General features: G+C 45.0%; 1 protein-coding gene across 2 annotated transcripts in view; it reads left to right on the top strand.

Moving 5' to 3' along the window:
* Window positions 1–15470, top strand: part of PRR13 (proline rich 13) — a 114849-nt gene extending 99379 nt beyond the window's left edge. Inside the window, exons 2-5 of one of the 2 annotated variants that reach the window (XM_083490595.1) lie at window positions 5653–5684; window positions 9252–9298; window positions 11814–12229; window positions 14271–15470. In XM_083490595.1, the coding sequence (XP_083346721.1) occupies window positions 9280–9298; window positions 11814–12229; window positions 14271–14309 (474 nt within the window). In that variant the 5' untranslated portion in view covers window positions 5653–5684; window positions 9252–9279 and the 3' untranslated portion in view covers window positions 14310–15470. Of the gene's footprint in view, window positions 1–5647; window positions 5685–9251; window positions 9299–11813; window positions 12230–14270 lie in introns of those variants that run through there. The other variant, XM_083490596.1, reaches the window with a different exon arrangement.
* The last annotated feature ends 2405 nt before the right edge of the window (window positions 15471–17875 follow it).

Genomic DNA, 17875 nt, shown 5'->3' with positions numbered 1-17875 from the left:
CATGTTCTCCCTCCTCACCCCGCACTGTGAACCTAGGGAAACATGTGACTTGGCATCATTATGTCACCCATTTCTTTTCCCTCAACCTGGTTCTGCAGCTGATGATGTGGAGGAGGGCTGGGCATTATCTGGTTCTCAAGATTGTGATATATCACCAGGTAAAGATTGTGATATACCAGTATATTACAATGTCTGAAATAAAGATGGAGCTATGTAGAGGCATTGCTTCTTGGGAGAAAAGCGATGGCAAACCTAGACAGCATCTTAAAAAGCAGAGACATCTTGTGTTCAAAGAATATTTGCAAAATCATATTGAAAAACCAGAACTCCTATTAGAATAAACAAGTTCCACTAGAAATACTGAAATATCAAATAATATGGATAACAATGTGTAACAGAAGAAGTAGAAAGTTGGTTTAATAGTGTGTGAAAGAAAGTAATAGAAATGGAAAGAAATTGAAACTGAGTAGATTGGAAGTCAAGCACAGGGTGGGGTGAGGGGTCAGGGACGGTGGTGGGAAAAGGAAGTATGTGCGGGATTGTATATGGGTATGTGTGAATATTTTTAAGGATTGTATGAAATGTATGTCTGTTTGTATATCCATAATATGTATGTATAAGTGTATTGATGTTGAATTATTCCAATAAAAAATCTATTTTAAATTTTTTTAAAAAGCCGACAAAGGTCCATATAGTTAAAGCTATGGTTTTCCCAGTAGTGATGTATGGAAGTGAGAGCTGGACCATATAGAAGGCTGATCGCCGAAGAATGGATGCTTTTGAATTATGGTGCTGGAGGAGACTCTTGAGAGTCCCATGGACTGCAAGAAAATCAAACCTATCCATTCTGAAGGAAATCAGCCCTGAGTGCTCCCTGGAAGGACAGATCCTGAAGCTGAGGCTCCAATACTTTGGCCACCTCATGAGAAGAGAAGACTCCCTGGAAAAGACCCTGATGTTGGGAAAGATGGAGGGCACAAGGAGAAGGGGACGACAGAGGACGAGATGGTTGGACAGTGTTCTCGAAACTACCAGCATGAGTTTGACCAAAATGCGGGAGGCAGTGGAGGGCAGGAGTGCCTGGCGTGCTCTGGTCCAGGGGGTCACGAAGAGTCAGACACAACTAAACGACTAAACAACAAGAAGAGGCATGGGTGGCTTCATGTTTTTCCCTGCATTGTGATTTTTGCCAGCACCTGCTCTTGTGATTCACTGGCCCCTGCAGGAAGCAGGGGAGAGCTAAGTCGGCAGAGCTAATGGGGGCTGCAGGAATCAAGGGAAGCATTGGCTGGCTTTATGGTTTTCCTCACATTGTTATTTTTGCATACCGCGCACGCGCACGCGCGCACACCCCCCCACACACCCAACCAACCATGATTTGTGGTGTATTGCCAGGTCAAAAATTATGAAACTGATACCACAATATGGACTTCAAACTGGTTTTAGACGATATATTGATATATCGCCCAGCCCTAGTGGGCCACAAGGAATTGGGACAGTGTGATGATGTCATGTCATAACAAACAGAGGAAGGGGAAGATTGTCCTGGAGTTACCTTTCCTGCAGCACCCTGTTACACTTTTCAGACTTGGGACCCACTTTTGAGTCCTAACATGGGAGCCACCTTTGCATTACAGTGGTGCCTCGCAAGACGAAATTAATCCGTTCCGTGAGTCTCTTCGTCTTGCGTTTTTTTTCGTCTTGCGAAGCACGGCTATTAGCGGCTTAGTGGCTATTAACGGCTTAGTGGCTTAGCGGCTATTAACGGCTTAGCGGCTTTAAGAAAAAGGAAACAAACTCGCAAGAACTCGCAAGACGTTTCGTCTTGCGAAGCAAGCCCATAGGGAAATTCGTCTTGCGGAACGACTCAAAAAATGGAAAACTCTTTCGTCTTGCGCGTTTTTCGTCATGCGAGGCATTCGTCTTGCGAGGTACCACTGTATTACAGGCGTCTCTCCTCCCCCCCCCGCCCAACTTACATGTGATCAACTGGTGTGCGACTACGTATACGCTTGGTGCTGGGAATTAATTAAATTCAAACCAGGAAACGGCAAGAAAGAGTTGGGCAGTTCTCATGGTTCATGAGAAGACCCTTCTAGGAGCCTGAAGAGGACATCAGTGAGGGCAGAGGAAACCTCCAAAAGACCAGAGGTGCAGTGGGGTTTTGTTAAGGCCAGGCTTCCTCAATCTCGGCCCTCCAGATGTTTTTGGCCTACAACTCCCATGATCCCTAGCTAGTAGGACCAGTGGTCAGGGATGATGGGAATTGTAGTCTCAAAACATCTGGAGGGCCGAGGTTGAGGAAGCCTGGTTTAGGCTGCTGTGCTTCCCCACCTAACAGCTGGTGTGTGGGGTGGCGCAGCAGCTGCATGCATCTTCCAACCTCCTGCTGGCCCCAGAGCTTCAATTCTAGTTGTGGATATTTTTGGTTACAGTATTTTTTTGTATGTAGTGAAGAGAGAGCAGAAGAGTGGGCGTTTAAAGGGTGCTTCCCACTTACGCAGGCCATTTCCTCCTCCTCATTTAATGTCAGTGTTGGTACCACTTAGAATCATAGAATTGTAGAATCGGAAGGGCCACGAGACTCATCTAGTCTACCCTCTGCAGTGCAGAAATCTTTTGCCCAACTTGAACCCACAACCCTGAGATGAAGAGTCTCATACTGTGTTGACTGAGCTAAGTGTGCTGCTCTTCCCCTCATTTTGAAATGATATCTATCCATATTCTGAAAAGATTTTTTTTTCATACTATACTAAACTAAACTGAAATATTTAAATGTTTCTTTGTCCTTGAATATTCCCACCACACTTGCAATCCTTTCCTGCCACACCCTTTGAGAACACTACTATTTCAGGTGGCTTTTTAGCAAAAGCTGCTGTGGTTCTGTAACGTTTTAACTTGGAATAATTTTTTTTAATAGTATTATTATGACTGGTTTTATTTATTTTTCTGGATAATTAGTAGAATGCTTTTTGTTATCTGCTTCCTGTTATTTGTTTGGTTTTGTGAGGTTATATTTTAGAAGCTACCTTCTATGGTAGCTACTCTAAAAGGTAGCTTATTAATATTTTAAACAAAGAAAGAAAGAAACAAATATTGGTGTGTACAGCTGCCCATCCTGAAAGCAACATGAGAGAGTTGGATAGACTTCAGGACTGCAAAACCAGTTTTGTTCTTGTTCTTTTCATAGAGATCCACCCATCACCCACATGCAAAATAGTGGCTGGGCTTTGAGCCAGATGCAAAGTGGGTGTCTCAACTGCATCCCTGCAATTGGGTGTCTTGTATTAGTTTACAAACCCCAGAACAACTTAGGTCCGGGGTACCTTAGGGACTGCCTGAGCCCTTATATCCTAGCTCAATTGCTGAAACCATCTGGAGCATCATTTTTTTTTTTTTTTTTGGTAAATATTTTATTAAGTTTCCACAATAAAAGACAAAGAAAATACAAAATCACACAAAGAAAATGACCAATACAATACAAAAAAAACCAAACATTAAACACCTCAAAAGAAAAAGAAAAAAGAGATAAAAGCACATATAATAACAAAAAACAAAAATTCCTTCTTTCTTAATTTCTCATCTTCAATTAGCTTATTTTCCGGACTTCCTCACATCTCCCGTTCTTATATCCCTTTTTTAAAAAAATTAATTCAGCAAATTCATAACGTATTAATCTATCTGTTTTTAGTCCAATCTTACATTTTACTTTGTTGCTATAGCCCCTGCAATTCATTTCAATGTCTTTAACATTCATAAATTTTACAATGTTTCTGCAAATAAGTTTTAAATTTCTTCCAATCTTCCTCCACCGTCTCCTCTCCCTGGTCTCGGATTCTGCCAGTCATTTCCGCCATCTCCATGTAGTCCACCATCTGGAGCATCATTGGCCATCCCACAAGTTGGTGAAGCTCATTTCACATCAGCAGAAAACCAAGTCTTTAGCGTCATTTGCCCAGTCCTGTGGAATGCTCTCCCAGTAAAGTTTCAGCAGGCATCTTGCATTTTAACCTTCAAAGATTTGTCTATGCTGCCAGGCTTATGATTGCAATTAAGTTAAACATCTGTACAGTGGTACCTCTGGTTACGTACTTAATTCGTTCCGGAGGTCCGTTCTTAACCTGAGACTGTTCTTAACCTGAAGCACCACTTTAGCTAATGGGGCCGCCTGCTGCCGCCACGCTGCCAGAGCACGATTTCTGTTCTCATCCTGAAGCAAAGTTCTTAACCCAAGGTACTACAGTGGTACCTCGGGTTACATACGCTTCTGGTTACAGACTCTGCTAACCCAGAAATAGTACCTCAGGTTAAGAACTTTGCTTCAGGATCAGAACAGAAATTGTGCTCCGGTGGCGCAGCGCCAGCAGGAGGCCCCATTAGCTAAAGTGGTGCTTCAGGTTAAGAACAGTTTCAGGTTAAGAACGGACCTCCGGAACGAATTAAGTACTTAACCCGAGGTACCACTGTATTTCTGGGTTAGCCGAGTCTGTAACCTGAAGCGTATGTAACCTGAAGTGTATGTAACCCGAGGTACCACTGTAATAGTTAGCTGATGATCTGTGATTTAATTTTTTTGCATGGTTTTTATTGTGTATGTATAATGTATAGAGTTGGATACGCTATATCCAGCCTTTATTGATGGGCAGTTTTAAGGTAATAAGCCTAATTTACTTCTAGGGTATTAATATATTTCCCCACCATTATTCATCCCACACTTTTCAGTGCATTCCTCCCATCACTTTTCAAACCGCAAACAACTCTGATCCCTTTTTTAATGGATTAGTTGTGCTAAGGCATATCATTGCCGATTTTGTTCAGTGAACTGACATGAGACCTCTGGGTATAGGGCAGTATATAATTCAATAAATAATAAATTAATCCAACTTAATTGAGCAAACCAAAAGTGCCTGAATCCCTGGGGTGGGTGGGTGGGAGACAGTCAAGAAAGGTGCCCCGAGACAACCATTGCTGCCTTTTTCAAGTTTCAAAGCTGCAGCATTTTTAAAGAACAACACAACCCAGTAAATACCAACTTCTACTCCATATAACAGAATGTTTTCATCTTTAAACTGTTTAGCCTAGTTGCATTGAGAGCTATCTTTGACCGCAACCACTACATAAAAATTAAAAAAACGTTCTGATGAGCGCATGCGAAAATATTGACCAAGTGTATTCTGCATGCCAAAATTATTAGTTATTACAAATATGAAAAGAAACAAGAGTCTCAGTTGGAATGATTCTTTTAAGGCCGAAGTAATAAGTGGAATAACACACCCTCCAATATTTCTCCAATAAAAATAGGGATATCCTAAGGAAAGTGAGACATTCCGGGATCAAATAAAAAACAGCTTCTCTAAATCAGGGATGTCCCTGGAAAATAGGGACAATTGGAGGGTCTGGAATAATCCCAGATCAAGGCTGGTTCCTTCCTTCCTTCCCTATCTGCAGCCCGCGCCCGAACAGTCATTGGTGGAAGGCGCCGCCTCTCCCGCCTGCTTGAGCCGCAGCTTCTGATGGACACGCAGCCTCTCCTATGGGAAGTTGGCGGTAGCGGCCGCGAGCCAATGGGCTGGAGGGACATGCAAAACAGAGCCCAGCCGCCAGGAAGGCTTCCAGGAAGTAGCTGCTTCTGCTGCAGAACTTGGAAGGTAGAAGGCGGAGAGAGGTTGCAAAGGTGAAGGTAGGTAGGTAGGTGGGTGGGTGGGACGGGGTCCTTGCAATCTGGTAGGATTTCTTGCAATTTTTGTAATTTGTGGAAGGGTTTTCTATGTCTGGATGTATAAATGGGCTCTTAAAAGTTTAAAGGGAAAGGCAACTTTTAAGGGATATTCTTGCTGGATCAGTCGCTGCACAGCAGTGAATTGACGATTGGAGCAAAATCCCATCTTTCGTCTCCCATTTCTACTTTTACTTTTATTGTTGTTTTATTTGTGAGTTTATTTGAGGTGAGCTCAAAGCGGCGTACAAAAACTTACATTATTATTTATAACGATTTTATTATTTCTACCCCGCTCATCTCATCTGACTGGGTTGCCCCAGCCACTCTGGGCGGCTTCCAGCATACAGTATATAAAAACATAATGAAACGTTAAAACCTTCACTATATAGGGCTTTCTTCAGGTGTCATCTAAAGGTTGCGTAGTTACTTATCCCCTTAACATCTGATGGGAGGGCGTTCCACAGGGTGGGTGCCGCCACCGAGAAGGCCTTTTAAAAATAAGAGTTAAAAGCCTCCTAAAATGCTCATCGATAGCATATACATAAAAAGGCACATCACTTGTATGCATGTAGTGTGGGAATGTTTTCCACCCACTTGCCTCAGCGGTGTTAAGGCTTGAGATATCTGGTGGGTTTGTGATGCAGGTGAGACTCGAATCATGAGCTTCTTGGACCACTTCGGAGACTCTTAGCTTTTAGTCAGTGCTGAAATTCTATATACTAATAGCAGACTCATCCTCGATGAGTCTGGGCTGTAGCCAAAATGGTACCATCTGCGGGCAAATCCCACAATCTGCAGGAGTACAAGCATTTTAAAGGGGGAAAGAACTCATAAATGGGGGTGTGGACACCCACAAACAAATCATTGAATGAGCATGCGCAGTAGGCATAGAACGCATTGCTGAATTGGTTGTTGGGGGGACGACGACTGGAAAACAGGTGGGGTGTGTGGAATAGAGTATCCTGGAAAAGGAGTAGCTAGCTGGTTGGTTGAAACCCTGAACAGGACCACTCAACACTGCAACATTTGGTTGCTGTTCCCATTTGTCTGTACAGGCTATGCAAATTAGGTTGGGTGCTTTTTGCTTAATGTGACTGGACTCTAATGTTAGGCAGAGAAGATAGAAAGAGAGACATTGATAAGCAAGAGGAAAGAAGATCCATTAAGGTGAGACTTAGGTGTTCAGGAGAGGGTGTGTTGAAGGGCAGTGGATCTTAATGGGCAGTGGAGATGACAGCAATGCTATCCCATTCATTTTGCCCTCCCCCTTTCTGCAGGGCCCACCACTTAGGGGCGTGTTCAGAAACCCTATGAAAGGGAGCTGAATCCTGACAAGACATAAGTACTGTTTTTGGGGGACAGGAGGCGGGCGGGTGTGGAGGACTCCCTGGTCCTGAATGGGGTAACTGTGCCCCTGAAGGACCAGGTGTGCAGCCTGGGAGTCATTTTGGATTCACAGCTGTCCATGGAGGCACAGGTCAAGTCTGTGTCCGGGGCAGCTGTTTATCAGCTCCACCTGGTACACAGGCTGAGACCCTACCTGCCTGCGGACTGTCTTGCCAGAGTGGTGTATGCTCTAGTTATCTCCTGCTTGGACTACTGCAATGCGCTCTGTGTGGGGCTACCTTTGAAGGTGACCCGGAAACTACAACTAATGCAGAAAGCGGCAGCAAGACTGGTGATTGGGGGCGGCCGCCGAGACCGCATAACACCGGACTTGAAAGACCTACATTGGCTCCCAGTACGTTTCCGAGCACAATTCAAAGTGTTGGTGTTGACCTTTAAAGCCCTAAACGGCCTCGGCCCAGTAGACCTGAAGGAGCGGACACTGAGGTCCAGCTCCGAAGGCCTTCTGGCGGTTCCCTCACTGCGAGAAGCCAAGTTACAGGGAACCAGGCAGAGGGCCTTCTCGGTAGTGGCACCCACCCTGTGGAACGCCCTCCCACCAGATGTCAAAGAGAACAACTACCAGACTTTTAGATGACATCTGAAGGCAGCCCTGTTTAGGCAAGCTTTTAGTGTTTGATGCATTACTGTATTTTAATATTGTGTTGGAAGCCGCCCAGAGTGGCTGGGGAAACCCAGCCAGACGGGTGGGGTATAAATAAATAAATAAATAAATAATTATTATCATCATCATTATCATTATTATCATTATTATTATCATCTTTAAACCATACTTCTATATACTTCCATACTTTGTACCCATCAAGACTGGGGATTTTGGCCTTCTTGGACCAGATGTGGGATAATAATTTGTTCTGTTTTCTAGGCTTTATCAAAATGTTAGGTTCCTGTTGATCATAGGTCAGTTAGTGTTTATGGAAACTTCCTTTAGCTCAGGAAGTTTGGTTCCTTATACACTTCTGCCCCATTATCTCTTGAAATATTGCTGCGTTTAGAACTAATAACAGTAACATTTTTTGAATGTTTTAATCTCATGAGCAGCACACTGATGATAGACTGTTTAGTTTTGTAAAAGAACCATATTTATTATTATTTATTAATTCCATTTCTATACCACTTTATGTTTTTAAGAAAAAAAACTCAAGAGAGGTTTAAAACACCAAATAAAACAATATGGAATAAAACATTACCAAAGAAAGTCAAATATAAAGTACACATTCAAAGCAACTTAATTAACAGGAAGCTAAAATATTATCTTAAAAACTTCACATTTAAAATGTAGATAAAGCTGGAGGATGGCATGACGGAAAGACAGCCTGGAAATTATAAACGTGAAATGATATAATTGACCTATCTAGTTTTGAATCTTGAATCTTGTATGAGTAACACAGTGATGATGTATGGTTTAGATTTCCAAAATAACCTTATTTAGATACTTAAGATTCAGATAAACCTAATTTCATACTGATTTTAAAGATGGAAAAAATCAAATTAGAAAAAACGTGAGCTGGAAGGGAAAAATTAAATACACATGGTTATACAGTGGTACCTCGGGTTAAATACTTAATTCGTTCTGGAGATCTGTTCTTAACCTGAAACTGTTCTTTACCTGAAGTACCACTTTAGCTAATGGGGCCTCCCGCTGCCACTGGAGCACGATTTCTGTTCTCATCCTGAAGCAAAGTTCTTAACCCAAGGTACTATTTCTGGGTTAGTGGAGTATGTAACCTGAAGCGTATGTAACCTGAGGTACCACTTTACTTTTCACTTGCCTTCCAATAATTTATCCCTCACATGCTTTCAAACATACATAACTAGATCCATATTCACGACGGCTAGGGACTTATTATTTTAAAAAACAAGTTGTCAGAAACTTGAATTTCAGTCTGTGTACCTCATACTATTGTCCATGGATAATCCTTGTCTTAAATTCTCTGTAGTAGAATCTGTGTAGTTCTGTCTGTGTAGCCTGTAGTGCTTATCTTTTTGCAATTTGACCTTATGATATGAACTTTGTTATGAGCAGAAATCTTTCCCACCTACTTGATTTATGAGCTTGTTTATGCAGTAATTGATAGCCTTTAACTTTACGTGGTTTATGCTAACAATATCTTTCCCTACCCAGGTGACACATTCTCCTCTCCTTGAGAACCATGTGGGATCCCAATGCAGGTAAGTGGGAAGAATGATTGATGGGTTTATCTGGGGTACCTCTCTAGGGAATATGCATAGGGATGGGCACAGAGGTGGCAACTATTACGTTGCATGTGAGCTACCCCCGGACAGGAGGGGATTTTGTGATAGGCGTTGGCTGCCTCCAGAAGGGCCCTGAGTGCTTTTTACGCACTGAGTCATGTGCCTGTATCCATGCATTAAATAGCTGCCACGCTATTTTTTTTAAAAAAAGAAAAGAGAGTTAGCTGACTTGGTAACTCCCAAGGCATCTCTCGTGCCATTGTGCTGGTGTACCTAATCAGCATTAAAACTCACCTGGATGGCAAAGATCTTGCAAGTTCTCTGTGAGGGAAGTCCTGCCAAGTGGAAAAAACAGAAAGCATTTTAAGTCCAGTCACAATTGGCTTGGGCCAGTCTTGCTTTCCGCAACAGAACTAGGTTGTCTCAAGTCAAGGACAGCCATTTGTTTTGCCTGACCTCACTGCCTGTGAGTTGTCCTCAGCGATTCAGCAGAAGGCTCAGTCTGACATTGCTAGCTGTCGCTAGTGATGTCTTGTTGCTTTTGAAAGACCCTGTGCTTTCTCCGGGGCCAACCACATGGCCTCCTTGGACCTCCTGAATCCGAATTTCCTTCTCCCGTTAGTGTTAGTGGAGACTTGCTTTCTGAACGTTGGAGGTCCTTGGTTGATTGAGGTTGAAACTTGTGTGGCCAAAAGGGCAGGGGCTGCTCTAGAGAACATGCAGAAATGTGGAAGGAAGAAAAAGAAGAAGAGTTTGGATTTGATATCCCGCCTTTCACTCCCTTTGAGGAGTCTCAAAGTGGTTAACAATCTCCTTTCCCTTCCTCCCCCACAACAAACACTCTGTGAGGTGAGTGGGGCTGAGAGACTTCAGAGAAGTGTGACTAGCCCAAGGTCACACGGCAGCTGCATGAGGAGGAGCAGGGAATCGAACAGGGAGCAGCTGAAACTGTAGGAGATCTATAGCTCACTGGCAGAGCCCAGGCTTTGCAAACAGAAGATCCTGGGTTTCAGATCTTCCCCATCAGTTTTGCCATTTCTGCATATTCCATCAATTTTGTTTGCCTTCCTTTGTTGGTAATGCTTCTTCTTCCCAATAGCATTCTCGCTGCCGTCGTTGCATACATAAAGAGTCTTTTATCTTCTCTCGCTACTTCTTTCCCTACTAAACCTAAAAGAAAGGTTTCTGTATTTTTAACAAATGTATTCGTAAACATTTTCTTTAATTCATTATAAATCCTTTCCCAGAAGCTGTTTATCTTACAACATTACCATCACATATGGAAAAAAGTACCTTCTTTCTCTTTTCATTTCCAACACATATTTGATTTAGTTTTATACATTTTTGCAATCTTACTTGGTGTTAGATACCAATGGTACATCATTTTCATGTGATTTTCTTTCAACGCACAGCATGCTGTAAATTTTATTTCTTCTCTCCACAACTTTTCCCAAGATGAAAGTTGGATAGTATACCCAAAATCACTAGCCCAATGCGCCCCACACAGTTTCAGCTATGCCTTCACAATTCATAAGGGCTTGCACCCCCACCCAAATGAAAGCTGAGATTCTTAGGGAGCCAAACTCTGTAGGCAATACCATGACGGCAGTTCCAAGTAGGCCTTGAAAAGACCCCTTTGTTTGGGAAATTCTGAGCTGGATGGATCACTGCTCTGACTTGGTATAAGACGGTTTCCTATGTTTTAGAGATGGTGTCTTGCTCATGTTGCCTAGTATACATAGACCAGTGGTCAGCAAACTTTTTCAGCAGGGGGCCGGTCCACTGTCCCTCAGACCTTGTGGGGGCTGGACTATATTTTGAAAAAAATATATGAACTTCCTATGCCCCACAAATAACCCAGAGATGCATTTTAAATAAAAGGACACATTCTACTCATGTAAAAGCACACTGATTCCCAGACAGTCCGTGGGCCGGATTTAGAAGGCGATTGGGCCGGAAGTGGCCCCTGGGCCTTAGGTTGCCTACCCATGACGTAGACGGAATCAGCGGCGTAGCGTGGGTTGTCAGCAAGGCAAGTAATTTGCGCCCCCTAACCCCTAACCTGCCGCCGCTGCCAGCTTCTTCTTGCTGCTGCCTGGTCTGGTCTGGTGTGGTCCTCTCCCGCGCTCAGCGCTGCGCTGGGCGGCCGCTGCACTGTCCCTCCCCCAGATAGTCCCTCGCTCTCTCTCCGCACCGCACGCCTGGCACCCACTCCCTCCACAGTGGGCGGCGACCCAGCGGCTCGGATCGGATTCGCACAGCCAGCACTGCAGTGAGAGAGAGTGAGTGAGCCAGGTAGGGGCAGAGAGCTGCGAGTGCGAGCGCGCCCCCCCCCAGATGTTGCGCCTGGTGCGGCCAGCCCCTCCCTTCACCCCCCACGCTACGCCACTGGACGGAATGGTAAGATGCTTCAGGTTGACTGCTGCGTGTTTCATTTAGCCTTGAAACTGATAAGATTTCCTATTTTCCCTCTCTCCCTTTTTTGTTTTAGGCCAGCCAGGCGCCTACCCAGGAGCTGCCTACCCTCCCAACCCTTCTTATCCAGCGGGCTTCAACCCTGCCCACCCCCCTCCTGTGAATCCTGCCTTTCCCCCAGGTCCAGTACCTGTTGGCCCATATCCTGGGCCCCCAGCAGGGATCCCTGGGCAACCTGCATACCCACCAGGTCATTCTATCCTGCCACCGTATGCTGGACATCAACCTGGTTACCCTGTCCCCCCTGGCGGTCCTTACCCACCACCTGCCCCAGGTATGCCTGGAGGGATGGGGGTGAATCCTTTGCTGCCTGGGGCTGTTGCCATGGGGACCCATGGGATGGATAAGAAGGCAGCGAAGAAGATGAAGAAGAAGATGAAGAAGGCGCACAAGATGAACAAGCCACAAAAGCACCACAAGATGCATGGGAAGGTGTGTGGAAGAGGAAGGGAGGGTTGGGGAAGAACAGGAAACTTGGACTTTCTTTACTTGCTGCTGTGCCTCAAGAAGCTAGCCAATCTGGTGCTCTTCAGATAGCCAGTGTGGTGTAGTGGTTAAGAGTGGTGGACTCGTATTCTGGGGAACCGGGTTCGCGTCTCCGCTCCTCCACATGCAGCTGCTGGGTGACCTTGGGCCAGTCACACTTCTCTGAAGTCTCTCAGCCCCACTCACCTCACAGAGTGTTTGTTGTGGGGGAGGAAGGGAAAGGAGAATGTTAGCCGCTTTGAGACTCCTTAAAGGGAGTGAAAGGCAGGATATCAAATCCAAACTCTTCTTCTTCAGATGTTGCTGGACTCACATCATCCCTGACCGTTGTTCATGCTAGATGGGGCTGATGGGAGTTGGAATTCAGCAACATCTGAAGGCTAGGACTGGGCGATATTTCATCCCAAACTGGTTTGAAGTCCATTTTGTGATATCAGCTTCATAATTTTTCACCTTGGTATATAACATGAATCGTTATGTATCTTAGGCCTGGGCAATATATTGTATAAAACCAGTATGAATTCCATATTGTGATATCAGCTCAGTAATATTTGACCTGGTGATATATTGTGAATCGTGATTGTGTATGTGTGCCTTGCAAAAATCACGATGCAGGAAAAACTGTGAAACCAGCCAATGCCTCTATGTAGCTCCATCCTTATTACAGGCATTGTGATTATAGCAGTATATTGCAATGTTTAAAAGGTAAAGGGACCCCTGACCATTAGGTCCAGTCGTGACCGACTCTGGGGTTGCGGCGCTCATCTCGCTTTATTGGCCGAGGTTGCTGGCGTACGGCTTCTGGGTCATGTGGCCAGCATGACTAAGCCGCTTTTGGCGAACCAGAGCAGCGCATGGAAACGCCGTTTACCTTCCCGCCAGAGTGGTACCTATTTATCTACTTGCACTTTGATGAGCTTTCAAACTGCTAGGTGGGCAGGAGCAGGGACCGAGCAACGGGAGCTCACCCCATTGTGGGGATTCGAACCGCCAACCTTCTGATCGGCAGGTCCTAGGCTCTGTGGTTTAACCCACAGCGCCATCCGCGTCCCATTTCGATGTTTAGCTGGCAATATATCACAATATTGAAAACCAGGTATCGCCCTTCCCTACTGGGGGGCATTATGTTGAGGGAGGCTGCCATGGAGGTAGAGGAGAAAAGGCCTGGTGGTCTGAGGTAAATGGTCACTGGGCCTTCAACTGTGAGCTAGACAGGGTCTGTGGGGTTTGTGATTAGAAATATTTTAGGGTGTAGCTGTAAATTATGGGGAGTGATGCTGGAGGAGGGTACACCGTGTGGTTGGGGAGAGGTACTCCTTTATGCAGGGAAGAGCTCTGACCTCTGACAGCCTGGTCCTCAGTCAAACTGTGGACATGCGTATTGGCCGTCTTCAGAAAGGAGCAATTGTGCCAGTTGGTGGGAAAAGGAGTCCCAAGAGAGAGAATGGGAGAAGAAAAAAATGGAACCGAAACAGATGGAAAGGGTGGAGGAAAGCCTTCTGCAAAATGGAAGTGGATCCCAAACAGAGTGATGGAAAGGGTGGGGAAAGTCCTTTGCAAGTAGTCACTTTGGACCGCTTGTTATTTGGGGATGGGTCAGTGAAATGGACCAAGATGGAGGACGGTGGGAGGCAGCAGCCATAGCAAGGGAGAGAAAACAGTGGCACTGGTGGGGAGGAGCTCTATTCAACGCTGCAAGTTCCCCTTCCCATTAACTCTGGCTTCTCCCACCATCGGCTGCAAACTCCAGTTGTCTTTGTCCATGGCAAACGGCCCTTCGCAGTGGTTCAGAGTCTGTCTTTTTCCTTCAACCAATCTGTGTGTATAGGAAACAGTAATTTCAGATGATAATGAGGCATTAATATCCCCAATTGACATTTTCTTGAGCTGAGCTCTGGGATAGATTAAAGCCCTGATTAGATTTCGGTAGCAGTAACACTGAGTCAGAATTGAAGTCTCATGAGCCTCCCTCTTCTTCTGTTTACAGCATTCCTCCTCCTCTTCCAGCAGCAGCGACTCCGACTGAGGCCTGTTCCTACCTCCCAGACGTATCCTCTTCCCGCAAACGCTGATCCTTGCGCCAGTTTTCCTGCTTCCAACAAGCGCTGATCTACTTAACTGTCACCAGATAACAATGAGGGCTGCTTGTGGGTCACCCATTATTTACAGGGTTTGGCCAAAGTTTATCCCAACGGCATGCGCAACCTCCTGCAAAGTCTGATGGGAGCTCTGGTGCTGATGATTTAAGCAGGGTTGGTGGGGTCAGCAAATGAGTCTTAAGAAAGTCAGAATGTGAGGCCACCAATTGGCTTAAGTAAAGTTCATCTGCAAATGCGTGGCAGCTTTTGCTCTTCTGAAATGTAGGCTGTTCAAAATGGCAGCCAATCAGGTTGTTTCTCGGCACCCTGAAGCTTTCTGATTGGCTTCCTCAGGCAGTTGGGGTCCAACTGAAGGGATAAGATGTGCTTTAAGTGACAAACAAGCGGGCCTTCAGATGGCGTTGTACTAGACCTCCCATCATCCCATGTTGGCTGGGACTGATGGGAATGGTAGTTGCAACAACATCTAGATCAGGGTTTCGCAAACTTGGGTCTCCAGCTGTTTTTGGACTACAGTTCCCATCATCCCTGACCACTTGTCCTGCTAGCTAGGGATGATGGGAGTTGCAGTCCAAAAACAGCTGGAGAACCATGTTTGGGAAACCCTGATCTAGAGTGCCAAAGCATAGCCACCCTTACTTTAGGCTGAGGTTTGAACGGGAGGTGATGGATCCAAATTGGCCCAAGAATTTCAAAAAATGGCTCCCGCTCCTCAATATGATCGTCTTTCCTGTGCTACCTGGGGAAGTGGCAGATAGAAGTGAAGAGATTCGGAAAGTGTGTGTTGCTTATTTAATATAAGGTTGAATGATAGGTTTCTTAATATTGCAGATAAAATGTGCTTGATCAGGGTTGATTATGCTCCATTGTGCGAACGTTTCAGTAGCTTTATTATATTATTTCAGAGGCATGATTCATTTTTTTAATATAACTGAGGATGAAAATCTTGTTAGGGGCGTGTTTCAGAAAGCTTAAATACTAAACTTAAACATGGGGAAATAACACATTGGTCGTTTGCGTCACGTTTAATTGTAATGCTATAACCATGGGCACAATTTTTGGTGGATTAAAGTGGGTATCTGATCCAAGATGGCTGGAGTATCTTAATGAATTGCAAAAAAACTAGGATCACACGAAAGCTCATACCAAGAACTAACTTAGTTGGTCTTTAAGGTGCTACTGGAAGGAATTTTTTTATTTTGACTATGGCAGACCAACACGGCTACCTACCTGTAACATCCTCGCCTGTAATGATAGAATACTCTAAGCCTTGGAGGGAGCATGTTCTCATTTTAACTCACAATTGCTCTTTTTCCCTGCAGAAAGGGGCTGCTTAGGGAACAACCAGATGTGCTTGGAGAATAAAAGGAACAAGTTGCAGCTGACCAACCAGTTAAAAAGTGCAAAGAGATTCTAAGCAAAATGGCTTCACACAGCTATCCTTTAAAACTCTTCCTTGTTCTGGCAATTGTTAGTGTTTTAGCATTTTCGTTTAATATGTATTAAATGCATATTAAAGGCCACCCTGGGATCTTTGCAGGACGAGCAGGTTAAAAAAGTTCCAAATAAATAATTTTTAAAAATATCATGGTGCATGTTTTGAGAGTGCGAGGGAAAGCTTTGTGGAGTATAAACAGCAAGTTTAAGCGTGTCATGGATTCTCCAGATTGTTCAACAAAGAAAGCGGGAGCATCGCTGTGCAATATCCAGTGCACATTAGCAGATCATAATTGTCAACATGCTAATTACTGTGTATCAGGATGAATCATCTTCTGCTTGTTTATTTCCTTTTGACATTTTGCTATTATAATTCAGCAATTGAAAAATGGCAGTTACAAAAATGACTCGGCTAATCCTGGGCCTGATCCTGTGCTGGTGTAAAGCAGATACTGTTTTGTACATTGACACAATCTCCACACGTGGACCTTGCTGACAAACAACAACATTTGTGGATAAAAAGTACATTTGCCTTGTGCCTTCCCCACGTCAGTCTCTTAAAACTGGTCCAATAAATGTAAATGTCACCCTCTGGACTCGTTTGTGGAGCCAAAATGGGAAGTGCATAATTATTCGTTTAGATTTCTATCTCGCCTTATATCCAAAGGTCCAGCAGTAGGAAGCATTAAAAGTAATGGACTGAAAGGCTAGAATATTTCAACATGAAAGTTGAAATCCCCTTTCCCCTCCTAAAATGAGGCTTGTAAAGAGTCAATTTTCCCTAATCACCTGTGGGGAGTTAGACTTGTCTCCAGGTAACCAGGCAAGTTTATCCAGCTTTTGTTAAGGAAGACATTTGTTCTCTCTACCCGACTCCTGCTTTTAGCTTCAATATGTATACGTTTTACACAGATGTGTGTGGGTAAGCAGGCTAATAAACATTTTTATTTGGGGATAGGATCCTTTTGCGGATGTGTTGGCAAAGCTGCCCAAAACATTTATCTGAATGAAAAGGACTTGCGATTCTTCCAAAGCAAACCAGCGCCACTGTTGACCATTTGGCCCAACCGCTGAGTAGTATGACTGGTTGCCTTTTTGACAACCTCCATTTGCCATTCCAGGGTAACAGCCCAGGCACGTTTCTTTGGCCACTAGTGGGTCACTGCAAAGAGCTGGGGGGCTGTGCAAGGCTTGATGGGACACAGCTTGTGCAGTCCCATTCCAGAAGAGATTCGTACCACGTCAGACATCGGAGAAGGGGAATGGGGGCAATGCCCAAAGCCCTCTGCTGCTATTCTAACGTAACCGATGCAAAGCACTGTGTTTATGAAAACAAAGGGCTCTGGCTGCACCACCTTGTTTGCAGATAATGGTTTAATATGAACAAGCTGCAAATTTGCAGGCTCCCAAACAGGAGGTAGGGACGCGGGTGGAGCTGTGGGTTAAGCCACAGAGCCTAGGACTTGCTGATCAGAAGCTCAGTGGTTTGAATCCCCGCGACGGGGTGAGCTCCCGTTGCTCGGTCCCTGCTCCTGCCAACCTAGCAGTTCAAAAGCACGTCAAAGTGCAAGTAGATCAATAGGTACTGCTCCAGCGGGAAGGTAAATGGTGTTTCCATGCACTGCTCTGGTTCGCCAGAAGCGGCTTAGTCATGCTGGCCACATGACCCGGAAGCTTTACGCCAGCTCCCTCGGCCAATAAAGCGAGATGAGTGCCGCAACCCCAGAGTCAGCCACGACTGGACCTAATGGTCAGGGGTCCCTTTACCTTTAAACAGGAGGTTGCTGTTGGCTTGCTCCCAGTGTGGTGTAGAGCCAGTGTGGTGTAGTGGTTAAGAGCGGTAGTCACGTAATTTGGGAAACCGGGTTCGTGTCTCCGCTCCTCCACATGCAGCTGCTGGGTGACCTTGGGCCAGTCACACTTCTCTGAATTCTCTCAGCCCCACTCACCTCACAGAGTGTTTGTTGTGGGGGAGGAAGGGAAAGGAGAATGTTAGCCGCTTTGAGACTCCTGAAGGGGAGTGAAAGGCGGGATATCAAATCCAAACTCTTCTTCT

The sequence above is a fragment of the Podarcis liolepis genome (assembly GCF_965112155.1).
Source record: "Podarcis liolepis genome assembly, chromosome: 2".
NCBI classification, from domain to species: domain Eukaryota; kingdom Metazoa; phylum Chordata; class Lepidosauria; order Squamata; family Lacertidae; genus Podarcis; species Podarcis liolepis.
Note: the sequence above shows the minus strand (reverse complement) of the source record. Positions and strands in the feature narration are given on the sequence as shown.